This window comes from Eurytemora carolleeae, unplaced genomic scaffold (genome assembly GCF_000591075.1).
Source record: "Eurytemora carolleeae unplaced genomic scaffold, Eaff_2.0 scaffold995, whole genome shotgun sequence".
NCBI classification, from domain to species: Eukaryota; Metazoa; Arthropoda; class Copepoda; order Calanoida; family Temoridae; genus Eurytemora; species Eurytemora carolleeae.
Genome location: NW_019396885.1, coordinates 172,350 through 188,157, shown reverse-complemented (window position 1 = coordinate 188,157; position 15,808 = coordinate 172,350). Strand labels below are relative to the sequence as shown.

At 34.5% G+C, this 15,808-nt stretch overlaps 1 protein-coding gene across 12 annotated transcripts; it reads left to right on the top strand.

The window, feature by feature from the left end:
• Nucleotides 1-974: 974 nt before the first annotated feature.
• Nucleotides 975-15,436, top strand: LOC111709729 (protein alan shepard). 12 transcript variants are annotated; one of them, XR_002766924.1, is made up of 10 exons: nt 976-1,071; nt 2,839-2,891; nt 4,143-4,363; nt 5,015-5,150; nt 8,768-8,940; nt 10,792-10,966; nt 11,731-11,995; nt 13,047-14,765; nt 14,900-14,918; nt 15,291-15,436. XR_002766924.1 is itself a non-coding variant. In XM_023483619.1 (8 exons), the coding sequence occupies exons 2-8, from the start codon at nt 2,883-2,885 to the stop codon at nt 13,340-13,342; spliced, it is 1,269 nt and encodes a 422-aa protein (XP_023339387.1). In that variant the 5' UTR covers nt 975-1,071; nt 2,839-2,882; the 3' UTR covers nt 13,343-15,436. The 12 variants fall into 12 exon arrangements, 2 of the variants coding, with proteins under 2 accessions (XP_023339387.1, XP_023339386.1); XR_002766922.1 differs by having other exon boundaries at nt 14,877-14,918; XR_002766925.1 differs by having other exon boundaries at nt 13,047-14,770; nt 14,877-14,918; nt 15,297-15,436.
• Nucleotides 15,437-15,808: the final 372 nt, after the last annotated feature.

The following is a 15,808-nucleotide window of genomic DNA, read 5'->3' as shown; positions in this document are numbered from 1 at the left end:
CTACTGTGACGCACATTGCCGCAAATAGGTAAACTGAGGTTTAGAAGCTGTGGGGTGGGGAAGGTTGCCTTCCCACCCTCATGCCATAGGATATGCTATAAGAAATTGATGTAAAATAAGCACAGAGCTTAAACAGCGCTTTTTTCAACAAATTTTTTTTCGCCCCCTCACAAAAGTGTTATTTGCGCCCCTGTATAAATACAGAAATTTTTCTAGGGGAGGAGGCTCACAAAATTTCTTCCCAGAGAGGGGGCTCAGCACCCGNGGTTTACTCCGCGTGATGGAGATAGCCTGAAGTATAATGTTGCCAGGTTGCAAAGATAAGTAATTGTATAAGGGTTAGCTCCAAGTGATGGAGATAACCCGATGTGCAATGTTATCAGGCTGCAAAGATAAGTAATTGTATAAGGGTTAGCTCCGAGTGATGGAGCCCCACTTGTTTATGTTTTTGGTTTGCCATAGGCGGTCCCAGGTATGGGGTGGCAGTCCATTACACATACCCCCCCCTTAGTGAAATTAGGGCGTTCAATTGCACTAATATTTACAGAAAAAAAATTGTGCGGTTGAACAAATATTTTTTGTATTCCAGATTACTTGCAGCTATAAATGATCATGGTTCTAAAATATTCCTGGCGCGAAAATAACATATTCCTGGCAGGAAAATAAAAATTTAAATTAGTCCAATTGAACAAGTAAAGCTCGAATTTGTCCATTTGCACTACAAACTTGTTACTGATCAGCCGACCTCAGTGTGCAAATGTACGTTAGTAGTTTAATCGGACATTAGTGCAAACTATATAGCATCAATTACAAGGGGGGTAAATCTTGAATCCTGAATCCGCCCTTATAATAATTATGGCTGCGTTTCTAGCATCTGATGCTACTTCATATGAATTTAAAACTCTTTCTTTAATACATATTCATTACATCCTTTTTTCATTAAAAAAAGACGACATTAAAGTGACTCGAACCTAGCTAAAGTTATCGAAACCAATTCTTGTATCGACACCTTAAGCGCAGATTCTGGGCTGCTTGCAATATGGCTGACATCTGGAATCTGGGGAGTCTAAGGTTCTTATTTTGTTTTGACGTTTACTACTTATCAGTTAATTTATGTTGTAATTTGGAACGTCGGAAGGGATCAGCAAGATATTTTAAAATGTGAGATTAAAAGATCCTGGATTGTCGGATGACATGACAATTCTTGAGTTCTTTTTCGTGGCCATTTTATGTAAACAATTACCATGAACTTTCAAAATTAGAATTATTGACCTGGTATCTTGTGTCTTGTTAACGATAGATAAGTAAAGCTCTATTCGAAAATGTATTTTCAAAGAAAATTTGTTTGGTTGGGTAAAGGTGTAAGATCTATTTTCCAGATTTTGCGAACAGTTAGTAAAAGTGACATTCAATATTAAATTTTTAAACGACCTTATAAATATCAACAAAAGGAAGGATCTTGATGAACTGACACGGTTATGGCCTAGATCGTCATGTTGAGTTAGTGATGAAAGTGTCGACATGCATAAGTTTCTAGAATTTTTAGCACATTAAAGAATTTTCATAGATTTTCTTCTTATTTACGGCCATATATCTCAAATTTTTCTGCTAGGCTTTCTGAATTTTTTTTAATTGATAACGCGAGAATTTTAAATACTGACGATACAAATCATTTCTGATTTCAAACAATTTTTCACGGATTGTATTGAAAAATCTGCTAACAATTTTTTCTGTTGCATTTCATGTGAAATTATCTTTGTCTACTTACTACACTTTCTCTGAAATGTCCAAATATATGCAATGTCTTCAACCATGAAATGTCCTATCTGTGACAGTATAACATATGAAATTTCTAACTTAAAACATTTCGTTATCCTTAAAATGTCTTGTCTGTTAAATGTTCTGTCTATGAAAGTATTTTTCATAGAATTAAATGTTGCTATGAAACGTCCAATCTATGCAATGTCAAATCTATGCAATGTCATATCTTTGAAATGTTCTGTCTATTATGATTTATGAAATTTAAATGTCTCCATGAAATGTATAATTTACGAAATATCATATTCTAAGAGGTGTTCTGTCTTAAATAATAATATTAAGAAAAATTTAAATGCCTCAATGAAATATCCAGTCTTTGCAATGTCATATCTGTGGAATGTCCTGTCTCTGAAAGTATTATTAATAGAACTTTATGTCTCTTTGAAATGTCCAATCTATGCAATCTAATATCTGTGACATGTACTTTCTATGAAGTGTCTGATATATGAAAGTATTATTTATGAAATGGAAATGTCACTTTATAAAATGGCCCAGCACCAGCTGCGTGCTCAAAGAAAGAAAGAAAAAAGTTTCTGTTCCTTAGCTCTGCTGTATCACCTTATAACTGTATCTTTAATGTCAAGTTAGGGATCAATTATTTCTTGAAAAATCGTTCTCTTCCCTTGCACATTTTTTAAAATAAGATCATGTTGTTCAAAACTTTTTAAATTATTGAAGCCTTTGAATTTCTGCAAGGAATGACATTTATATTTGTGGGGTTGGGAGTATTTACTAAAGATGTACAAATTCTAATTTAAACCCCAAGGGGGTCGGGTCCTGTGGCAAACTTCTCAAATCTTTCATTTTTGAAAGAATTTTACGATTAATTCTTTTCTTTTCTGTTGAGATTCATGATTAGAGGGCAAAAGAGTTTTTTAGCATGTTTTGGTTGGTTTTTTAATCCTTGGATCTGCATCGTTTTGCGGATCCGGATCCAGGAAGCCAAAATGTTGCTGATTCATTGTATCCGGATCCGGATTGTGAACACTTATTAGAACCTAATCGAATTTCCTTTTTCAGGTTCTAACTACAGTTCCCTATTCGCTACAGACATTCAGAACATAATGGCAATGGTAAGATTTTTCCTTTATTTCAAACACCAAATTTGCAGTTCTAGTTGTTAGAAATAACTACACAAATTGGGGGGGGGGGGGTCATAAGGAAAAAGTGTAATTATCAGGACCAGATCTAAATCTGTATATTTAACTAAGTTCTAAATCATAACACTTGAAATAGTTGTTTTCATAGGCTGGCTTAGAAAAAGGATTTTAAAGTTCTTTTCAGTATATTGACTTCCTATTAATTTCTCAAGTAATTAGCAACCAACACCTAACTTATCCATTCTTCAATAATCAATTATGAGATTTCAATCCGGAAACTACATTTGCCATAATTCAACTTTTTAACAGTCATTACTTGTCAAATAGCTCGATCCCTAAACTTTCCTATCCACAGAGATCGGCCCCCTCACCTGCCCTATCTAAAGAGCTCGGCCCAATAACCTGCCCCATTCACAGAGTTCGGCCCCATAATCTGCCCTATCTTAAGAGCTCGGCCCACTAACCTGCCCTATCCACAGAGCTCGACCCCATAATCTGCCCTATCTAAAGAGCTCGGCCCACCAACCTGCCCTATCCATAGAGTTCGGCCCACTAATCTTCCCTATCCACAGAGTTCGGCCCACTAATCTTCCCTATCCACAGAGTTCGGCCCACTAATCTTCCCTATCCACAGTTCAGGTTTGTATATCTTGAGTCGCGGAATTTTTTTCTTCACTCGGTGTAACATTTATAGGACATTAAAAAACAAATATGCAAAATAATGGATTTTTGAAATTTAGAGCTAAGAAATTCAATTCAAGAGCTAAGCTTTGTAGGGTTGATTGATTGTTTTTTAAACAGAGTTTGGCCCACTAATCTTCCCTATCCACAGAGTTCGGCCCGCTAACCTGCCCTATCTACAGAGTTCGGCCCACTAACCTGCCCTATCCACAGAGTTCGGCCCACTAACCTGCCCCATCCACAGAGGGCCCCTGACCTGCCCTATTCAAAGAGCTCGGCTTCCTGACCTGTCCTTTCCACAGAGCTCGGCCCATTATCTGTTGCTCGGTCCCCATTGTAATATGGCAAGGTGATTGTAGCAAATGAAACTGAGCCCAAAAATACGATCAATATATCAGAAGTGCAGTTTACCGATGTCGTTAGTGTCAAACTGCTTTCAAAATTTCATATTAGACAGCCTAGTCTTTGTTCCTTCTAACTCCACAAATATTGTTTAGCCCCCTAGGCCTAGGCAAATATGTATATTAACCCTATCTTGTTTAGCCCCCTGGGCAGGGGGGTGGGGGCCCAGCTATGGGGATGATGAGTAAACCAATGGTTCCTGGAGGCTCCTGGTGGAGGTATCCTGTTCCTCCAATGATGCATCAGGTTACATCTCCTCCTCCTCACTCTAGACCTGGAGACACGTTGTCCAGAACCAACCTGTATATCCGGGGACTAGCTCCGCATACTACAGACAAGGATCTTGTTATGCTCTGCCAAAAGTAAGAATTTTCATTTGTTTTTTATTTGTATACACATTTGGCTTATTTTTTTGTAGCCAATAAACGTCAAATTTGTGGTATCTAACATGATCAAAGGGAAGATTTCTCGATTTGAATTTTTTTTTGAGAATCTATATTTGCTTTTAGAAAAATCCGCAAAATTTTGAGTTAAGAATTTCGAAGTTAAATCAAATATGGCGGATTGAAAAGAAACATTTATAAACTAAAATTGTTACAAGAAATGGGCCTAGTTTCATACCTTTTCCCCCAATGTGAGAAAATGGTTTTCGATAGTTCGACTTATTCATTGTCATCAGGAAACCAAACTTTACAGAAAGAAGACTTGTTAGAAGTATTTTTGTAAAGAAGTGAAAAATATCCTTGGAATCAAATGACTATTGACTGCGTACAAGGGCGGACATTTAATTGCCATTACAACATCTTGAAAAATTAATTTTATATATAGAGAAAATTGCGTCGAAATATTTACATATGTATGTGTGTTATAGCCGACCTAACCGTAACATTGAAACTAAAACAATAAGTTTTACAATTGCCCCGTAGGTACCATAGGCTGGGTAGAGCAGAGGGCACATTACTAAATATAAACAAAATTTGACAATGTTAATAATTGTTTTTTTCTTATTTTAGATTTGGACCGATAAGTTCGACCAAGGCTATCCTTGACAAAGCGACTAACCGATGCAAAGGATATGGATTTGTCGACTTTGAGTCTCCCAACAGCGCCAATGCAGCCGTGAATGAACTTCAGCACCAGGGTTATCAGGTATAATACTACAGTGGGACCCATAATACTGTGGAATAGGACGACAACTTGTCAGACTCAAATTATGGATATAAATATTAAAATGAACATTTTTATGGACACCACTATTATCTTACTTAAACTTTAAAGTTATATTGAACATTTCGACATCATGTAAGATAATTTATTTTGCAACTAAAAATAAATACATGAAAGTAGTTGGTTTTATGTAGTTTATCGGTCTGCATGAACTCATCAAGATGAATATTCAGACAGCTTAAGGGTAAATCATATAGAATAGTGTAAAGTGCGTTATCTGGTTATATTTAAGAAATTCTTTAATTTGGTTATACCTATCTCTCAACCCTAATATCATTGCAAGCAGGGATGTTAACCTAACCAAAATTACTTCTTGCTAAAAAATTGTTATCAGGTTTGTATATCTTGAGTCGCGGAATTTTTTTCTTCACTCGGTGTAACATTTATAGGACATTAAAAAACAAATATGCAAAATAATGGATTTTCGAAATTTAGAACTAAGAAATGCAATTCAAGAGCTAAGCTTTGTAGGGTTGATTGATTGTTTTTTAAATCTTTTTTTCCTCCAGTAGTTGCTCCATAGAGATCTTTAGTAGCTTCTAAAGTGGCAATGTTGTAATTATTTCATATTAAAAGTTATGCATTCCCTAAAACTATTAAAATATTTTCGTAAGTTGAGGTAGTTGGTTATACAAAATTCCGTTATTTGGTTACAATTTTACATTAATATGAAACAGCACAATGGTTGAATTAAAACTTTTGCTCGAGCCGTAATTCCTTCAACCCGACTTTAAGAGCCGATCTTCGACCCAACTCTGACGACAGCTTGTGTCACGTGATTAACAGCTGCAATATCTTCTGCTCGAGTAAAGGAGTTAGGCCCAATTAAAATAAATGGTTTTGGTGGAGAATAAGGCTTAATGTTAAGTCTTGCTCTCATAAAAACCCGGAATGCACCAATTCCTACCGTGAAAATCCACCAAATAGAATATTAAACCGGGTTTTTGAACTCCACTCTGTAGAAAATGCTGCTTGAATTAGAAAGCTCAAGTCGTAAATAAGTATCAACGATAGCTTAGACCCGAGCCGTATTTTCCCGAGTTTTTTTTTTTAAATCGCGGGCTCAAATTATGGGTTTTTTTAACTAAAAATGCCTGGTCCAGTATGCCCAAATATTATGTTGTGAGCAAGGTATAGGTAGTCACTAAAAAGTTCTCAGGGATGACAATATATGTGCAAAGTGCTTTGCAAGAACTGGATTGTTTCCTTGAAAACAAGCTCCCAACAAACTCAAGCTAATGTCAGGAACTGTTCTCAAGAGGACTGAACATCCTGAGCAGCTTGATGATCCTCTTCTCGCTGAGCAGTTTGATGATCCTTTCCTCGCTGAACACCTTGATGATCTTTTCCTTGCTGAACATCTTGAGGATCGTCTCTTCGCTGAACAGCTTGATGATCCTTCCCTCGCTGATCAGCTTGATGATCTTTTCCTTGCTGAACATCTTGAGGATCGTCTCTTCGCTGAAAGCTAGATGATCCTCAATAATAAGAGCATGAAAGATTTATGTTGGAGGAAAGGTTTTTTACTTTTATTGGTGCTGAGGGTGAAAAATATTAAAATCAAATATTTTAAATTTTTCATTCTTGTCGGATTTGGGTGTTTATTTTTGTTCGTGTTTTTTTTAAGTATAAAATAATTTTAACATTTTTTGTTAGGAATAGACTCATGAAAAATAGTGTTTTATAAACATTTTGACTGTACCAGCTTAAACGATATTTGAACACTATAACCAAATAACGCAAATTACAACCAACCTAAGTGAAATATATGATCGACCAAATACAGAAATTTTGATATGCTTTAAAGCAACCTGTGTATCTGAAGCAATGATGAATCATTTCCATTTTTTCTTCGGTTTATTACTCAAATATCTTCAAACTTTAGATATTTTTTTTCAACCAATTTGTGTTTAACTATTCTGAGTTATTGGTGTTTATCCTTAACATTAGAAAAATTAAGCTGAACTGTAATCAAATAACGCACTTTACTCTACCTATTTAAGACTGTATTGAAGACCTAAGATAGATTTTCAAATTTAAAGAGTATCAGTGTTTTCGGAACTTACATTTATAAAATAGACTTTGTACATGCAAGGAAGGGGACAGGAGACTATATATCTTGCAGAAACAAACCTTAGATTGTTAACACCAAACTCAGATGATCGGTTCAAAGGTTTAAAAGCGGGTTATGAATAAAAAGTTCATGAATTTTATTAGAGAATAATTATTTTATTGACTATTTGTAATTTACAACAATTTCCTCTTATCAAGTACAATAAAATACAAATTTATTCATTACTTTAAATTGCATTAGTTTGCTAAATCAAAAATTAAGGATTTATTAAATTTGTTATTTTTTTAAAATAAATAACGTACGAGTTTTGCAACAACCCCGGTGGTAGGGAGGAGTGGGCTTTTTACCCATGTTGTTGTACATTAATATTACCAATGATTATTCGAGGAGTTTTTATAAAAAAAAATGATAAAGGACGATTTTACTAATTTACAATGATCGGAGAGTAATTAAAGTGCACAGTCGCTTCAAGAAAATAAGATAATAAAGAATGTCGATGTAACAAGAGGATATATATATATATATTATATATTTGTTTTGTCTGTCAATCCATTACACATCAAATGTGGGGCCGAGGGTTTGGTGCCGGTCAAAACAAAACATTTGCCTCAGTAGAATTCGGTTAAAAACAAATTTTGAAAATCCATTCCAACAATAAAGAAAGCAGAAAAAATTTACGACTTTTTTAATTTAATGTGCACTTAAAGCACCCTTAAACCTAGAACTGAAAGAAAAAGATTCATTCTGAACATTTTTGAAATAACAGAGAAATGTTGAAATGGGGTGGAAGGAGTGATCTGAAAAACATTAAACCTAGCTGGTATTTGAAACAGACTTTTGGTGAAAAAGCTTTAAAAACATAGCAAAGTGTGGAAAAAAAAAAACATTTTTTTCCCCAATTTTTATTATTTTATTTAAAAGAAACACAAATGATAGAAAAAATGTTCATCCTGATTCCTAAAAAAATTAAGACAGGACTCCCAGATGTATTCAAATTGGTCAAACTCACACTCCCCTTTGGTTTAGTCTATGTGTATTGTATGATATTAATTATGTATAAAGTAGACATGAGCAGAAACGTACTTAATCAACTCAACCTTATTTAACCTTTGTAGCTTCTCCAGTATGAGACAAAATAAGTGAATCATCGAGTATTAATCTGGATAGAATGATTTGATAATAAATGATGAAACTGAAATAAAACTAGTACAGGGTTACCCAGAGAAAGTGAGACTATAATGACGACCTAAAACTCTTAAAATACGATGCGCTAAAGGTTGCAGTTATCTCAATGTGAGGAACATGTTGTAAAATGGTACTGTTTATGATTTGTCAAAGAAAAAAATAAGTTTACAGTTGCACAGAATCATTAATATAAGAAAACAGACGTGCAAATTCCGTACAGTCGTCTCTGATGTACCCTTCTTAGTGAGTAGTCCTGTATATTTAATATTTATATATTCAGGCCCAGATGGCCAGACAAGCCGAGCAGGATCCTACGAACCTGTACATAGCCAACCTACCCCAGAATATCAAGGAGAATGACCTCGAGTCCTTGTTCAATCCTTATGGACAGGTTATATCTACTCGGATACTCAGGGACGCAAGCCAACAGAGCAGAGGAGTAGGTTTTGCCAGGTTAGGTTTTAGATTTAAAAAATCCATAAATTGGAATGTAAATTACATGTTTTACAAACAAATAGTAAAAGTACATGAAGCTAAATAACTTAAATAATTTTTATTTTATAAATGAACATGTATATATATTCTTCTAGTGAAAAATTTTTGCATTCTCATTTGTAAACTAAATGTTTGTTACAATGTGAACTAAACATCTCAGTGAATTGTTAAAACTCGCAAATATTCTTCTAACAAATTTAATACGTTACGTCACAACCCACCCAACTTCTGCTATCATTAGATATTAAGGTTTAAATAACATTGTACTGTGTACATTGTGTAACAAGTGTATTCAAGGTGCAATTACATCTTTGGACTAGACTTACATTTTATATTTAATTATTTAAATCTCGTAAAGGAAACAGGGGTTTATAAAATACAATTAAATTTTCTTCGAATCTTGGAAGATCTACATCTAATTTTGGAATGCGTTATGTCTTAATTTAAGATTCTGTCTGTCTGTATCTATTAAACGTCAAAACGGCTGAACCGATTATGCCCAATTTTTTTGTGGAAATTCATGACCCCTGGAAATGTTTGTGGGTAGTTAAAGATGAAAAGTTTTGACCTGAAAATATAATTACGACATTCATTGTTTTCGAAAATGGTCTAATTTAAACAGAATTATCCGCGAAATAAAATTTTCAAAGAAAAATGGCGGCTTGAAGCGCAAGTCTAATGAAAGAATATTATTCGACACTTTCCTGATATATGGTTTTAGCACAACAACTCACATCAATTATTAATTAGTTTTTGAACCAATTTTATTATCTCCTAGAGGAAAGTAAAAGAAGCTAAGATTGATTGCCTCATAGGGTTTTCAGCATTTTTCGCATTTTTCGCGAAAATAAATGTTTTCGCGACCATTTCGCTTCATTTTCGCATTTCGTTTGCTCGCGAAATATTGATTTTCTAAAAATAAAAGCAAAATTTTAGCAAAAAAGTTGCAAAAAATCATATAAAAAAGACTAAAATTGAGAATACAAGACTCATTTTCAAAGAGGGATTTATCCGCGAGCCCAATTGATGGATTAACACAATATATAAATATAGATTTAAGAACGACATCAGACAATTCATAGATTTGCTTGAAAATGCTTTCTCGACCGCTAAGATCTTTCTTCTTAAAGCACAAAATAAAATCTACTATGGGAAGAACCAAAATAATAAAAAGTTCTTTAAAGCAATTAATTTTTGCAGCTATAAAACTCATGGTTTTCACAACATTTTCGCATTTTCGCGAAATTTTGCTTAGTTTTGGCTTCATTCATTTTCGCAAAAAATTTGCAAATGCAACCTAAAATTTTCGCATTTTTTCACGAAACGTTTCGTTTCGCTGGAAACCCTAATCAGAAGCAATGCACCAGCAAGTGAACAATTGAAATTGAATTCAGAAAATAAAAAGAATAGCTTACATAATAGTAAAAACATAAAAAGCAAGCAGATTTTAAAATTGTATTATTTTATTTTATCGTGATTTTTTTTCATCCGGCTTTATTATCTTAATCATCTGTTCACTGCACAGAGCAGTCATTTTTGTTTCAAATAAATTTTAAATCAATGTAAGGTCAGCCTTTGCTCACATACCAACACAAAGGAAGATGAATGATTATAGAAATGAGAAATGTTTTTTATTTTTTTATTTTTTTGTATGGATTTACGGAATTTTTTTCTGAAATGTACGGATTGTTCGGATTTTTGTTTACGGATTTTACGGATTTTATTTTTCAAATGTACGGGTTTTTGTACGGATTTTTCTCAACGTTTTGGCTACCCTGAAAGTTTTATATAATTTGAGACAATATTTAGGATGGAGAGTAGAGAGAAGTGTGAACAGATAATATCTCTGTTCAACGGTCGACCCCTGGCCAACTCTAATCAGGCCCTCGTGGTAAAGTTTGCTGATGGAGGAGGGAGCAGGAGGAAGACCAATGTATCAAGTCCTGATCCAACCTGGAGCGGACACGGGAGCACGGACGGAAGCGTGAGTAATTCTTATTCAAGACGGAGATATTTCTCATCAATCATTCAGTTTATTAATTGATTTAGTTTTTAATAATTTGACATACGGACTAGTTTAATTACTAACCTTGATGCATTCCAATTTAATTCTTTTAATTCTTAATATAGCAGTTTGTTCTTCATTTTGACGTTCTTTATTTATTAATATTATTGGTTACAATATAAAGGATACATTTTTTAACGGGGGGGGGTTACTTGTAAAAAAAATATTAAACAAATCGCCTAATACGGTTTTAATTAAAATGGTTTCTAGGCGAGGTTGAATAGTTTTGATTGTATTCCTACGTGGTTTCTTAATATCAATACACAAACGCTTTTCTTTCCGACAGTGAAATTTTTGTCCATTTTAAGAAATGATACACCCATCACCTAAAATAAACATTTCCCCCATTGTGTTGGAAAGTGTTGCCTTTTTTCATTCTTGAAGAAAAGAAAAACCAAATTTACAGGGGTGAATTTTATTGTAAAGAAAGTATCAAAGGATTTTTTACATTCAATTTATTTCCAATTTTCATATTTTTCGTAATTCTTTCTTCTCTAGCCGCTCGAATCTCAAGTCTAAAGTTTGGAAAGTAGGGATTAATTTTGAATTTGTTCACAATAAATCCCGGCGTAGAAAATGTATTGCATGTGTAGACTGTGTTAAATATTACATGAAAATATTTCAATATTTCACATATTTTATTATTTGAAAGATATTTAATTTAATTTATTTTATTCAATTAGGATAACGCGTTGAGTCCTGAATCCCGGCACAGCAATGGCTCCGCTGTAGGATTAGGTGGAAACCAGGGAATGCAAACCATCACTTATGCTCATCCTCGTCCTTATCCTTTCCTCGTCCAGGGCGGAGCTGCAGCAGCTACTGGAGCTCCTTTAGTGGCTGGAGGTCAACCTACTGCCTGGGTTCCAACCAGTGGAGGTGGATTTATTATACAATCTCCTACTGCCAATCCTATGGAGATGTATCCAATATCTTCTCCAGGTGGAGGTAATAGCTTAAGGCGGTTCAGAATTTTGAGTATCGGAAAGTAAAAAATATTCATCTATTTTTCTGATTTATCAAATAATATGAGAAGTTCTGAATATTGCTAAACATTGAAAATTTTGGATTTTATCCGGATCATAATTAAAGGGACTGTGCTCGTTATCTCAAGTGACTCTCAATTAAAAGAGTGGCGGCACCGATTCACAACGTTACCCTTAAAAGCTTTCTCTGATACAGAATGTAGGAGATATTCCTGCTTTTTAATCGTTTCCCCTTAGTGACCTGCGCATTTCTTCTGCAGAAAAAAATGAAAAGATTATCAGATTTGATCACTTTTCAAGTTAGAAAAACGAAAATATATTTCAAACTGTTGATCAAACCGTTTTGAATTGGGGCATGCCCCTCATTAAATGGAAGGTCCCTTGAAATTAGACTGACAGTCTCCTTACTTGAGTCTGGATTATGTTCAGGATTTCTAGGAGTGAAAGTGCTACTGATGAATTATAATGATTATTCTGAATACCAGTATTTACATTTTAAAAGGGTAATGTCAGATTCTTGGAAGTTTCATGCTGATGCATAAAATATTTAACAACGCCGGCCAACCGACAATTTAAACATTTTTAGCTCTTTAATTCAAGATTCGTAACAAACTATTTACTTCGTTTTATTTGTTTTGAAAAGAAAGTTTTTTTTTGCGAAACATGAATTAAAGTAGATTTTTTTACCTTTAATATGATTAATATAAAAAAGAAGATTTGGATGCTTACGACGTCAATATAGAAGTGGTCATAGGAACTTGTATAATGTATTTACCAATTTTAAAGTAAAAGCATGTACATTTTATGTGTAATTCCGCAAATCCATTCTCTAGACTAATTTACAGGACTGAATACCGACCTTTTACAAAATATTAAATTATAATATGTCTCAAAACTTCTCAATTAATTTTTTATCGATATAAGATTTTACAAAATCATAATTTTTCAAGATTTAAGTTAACAATTAGTACTAATTAAAATTATCTAGGGTTTAAAACGCCTTTTTATTCTAGTTGATCCGTATACATGCTTGGTGTCTGGGATGCAAGGATTAGTTCTAGGAAACCATGGAGCATATCCCGGAGCTCCTCCAAATCTCGCTCAGGGAACACAGATGTTTCAGAACCCGTTCGGCTACCAGATATTCGGGATTCCATCCTTCCAGGGAGGAACGGGTTCCGCTTCTCTTACACCCCTGGAACAGAACGGAGGGGGACCACCCTCCCTTCTCCCTCCTGAGGACCCAACCTGTTCCCAGCCCCCGCCCCAACCTCTTCAGGTTCAGGAAAAAGTACAGGGTGGAGAGTAGGAGGAGTGTAGATCCAACCTGAACCAGATGACTAGGAAGGAGACACCCAACTCTATCTGTGAATACATCCAGAGCCAAAACTGTGGATTGTGGAACCATTGTCCAGGGTTTGGTTTATCTAAGCCCTGTCTTAACAACAGTTTATCCCTGAAATCATCCAGGATTAAAGGATCAACTCATGTACTCCTCCCAACAGGATGGAGTGGAGTAGAAAACCGTCAACTATTTAGGGAAAATTAAAGTTTCTGATTTTGATCAATATGCTTGAGATGTAGAAAAATTCTAGTTCACCACTGCACCCCATTCCTCCATTATCATCCATTCAATTTTAATACCAGATTCTATCCTCTATAATATCTATACACAAGTGTCCACTACAGTGTGCACCATGAACTCTTAGACTAGATTAACGGTACAGTGAAGAACTTGAACATTCACCTGAACAGATTCCTGAGTTGAATCTGATCAAGATTTGGTTCTAGGAACCTTGTTAACTCAGACAACTCTCATCATGCATCCTACTCTTTCATATTGTTCTATCCTCCATCTTGCACCATCTTGTCCTTTTCCAACCTCATTCCGTTCATCTCCATCTCCTTCTTGCTTGAAAATTTTATTGATTTGTTGTTGTAAAGTAATGCCTTAGATTTTCCGTGCATGGCGGACAGTGTTTATGTATCTGTGCTTCTGTCAGAAGCTGAAGCATCTCATCCTACGATGTTAAAAATTTACAGTGAAATGTTTATATGACGGAACCTACAAAATTATCTCGGGAAATCCGTTCTCCGGAGAATCCCAGGATAAATATTTCCACCCGTCCTCACTTTCCAGAACTAGAAAAATGTAAAATTTAAAGTATATTTTATTATTAATAGTTTTATTGAAATTCTAATATATAAAATGGCCGGGGGGAGGTTCAGTTATAAATTTCCTAGAAGTCTTGAAAAAGAAAGTCTGCACAAGCGCGGGAATAGAAACCGAACCCGGCGTAATTTGTTAAAATGAAATTTAATGTTTATTGATTTAGTTTTTCGTAGAAGGGTTTCTGTCAAGTTTTAGTAGCAGGGTTGCTGCAAAAAATGTTTTTTCTCTCCGACCTTAAGATATGTTCTTAGCTTGGGGAATACGGTTGTGGTTTTGGTTCTTGGCTTTCAAGAGATGGTTCGGTAGATCATATTTCATGGTTTTCCTCTTCTCTTGCTCTTCTCCGTTATTCCCTCTAGGAACAGGTTTTCTGTCGATTTAAAAATATTTGTGTGGATGGTTTTTAGATTGAACGCGCTCAAATCCTCCAAACCAGCGTCATTGTTTAGCACTCCCACACTTTGTTCTATGTTGATTTAAATAGTTATATTTGTGATGAAGAGATTTCATGTATAATTAATTAGTGCTGATATGTCATGATTTTACGGAGATTCAATCTGTTGAGTAGAGAAGGAAAATATAAATTTTATCTGATCCTGAGGGAAATAGTTTTTTTTTCTAGAGATTCAAAACCGGGTGCTTTCTAACTTCGATCCTTCTCACTCAACAGATTCAACCTTCTTCTCTTTTTAGTGTGATAAAACCGTCCTAGGTCTAGTCCAATATGTCCTCTGAAGATTAATCAGGTCCAAGTACTCCATCCTATCTAAAACCAAAGGGTTGAAACCTGGATTTTTCAAGTGTTGTCACGTGATATATTCGACCGTTTTCTCCCTTGTTTATCCTGCAGTAGTTGGTATAAGACCTTTTTTCCTTGTTCTTTTGTATATGTAAATAAGGAGGACTTAAAATGTCGGGTTGGACAATGGCGAACGAAAAGATAATTTCTAAGAGACAGGGTTCCATGGTCCAAACCTACTCCGGGTTAATCTCTGAATTGTAAATACATGGTGATGGGAATCCCAGACCAGGGATGGAGTACACGGACCCACTGTGATATAAATATATATAGGTATTGGACTAGCTCTAGGTGGTGGAATGAGTACAGTCAGAAAGATGTTTATTTTTACTACAGAGGATTCTATCAATATTATTTGTTATGAAAGAAATGAAAGTATACACCAGTGAATATATAGTTTATTAGAATAAAGCAATGTTATTTTCATAAAATCTGTTTATAATTATTTATTCTTTCACAGGTTTATGTACGCATTGTTGGCCCATCCCTTATTATTTTTTTTTATCATTTTGATATGTATTGAACTTTGGCTATCTATTTGAAGTTTGATTTTATTATCCTTTATTTGTAAAGCTTTGTTTATTTCTTTTTTCTTTACTTAATTTATAGAAACTGCGACTTAATATTAGGTTAACATACTTTAAAAGAGGGCATGCCTAATACACAACGGTACCATTAAAACCTTTTGTCTGTTCTTCTTTCTACAAAATAATTACTTTTAGTCGCGGTTTCACTTAAAAATTTATTTGCGAAATTTTTGCTTTACAAACAATAACGAGGAATTTGTGAGAAATGAACACTTG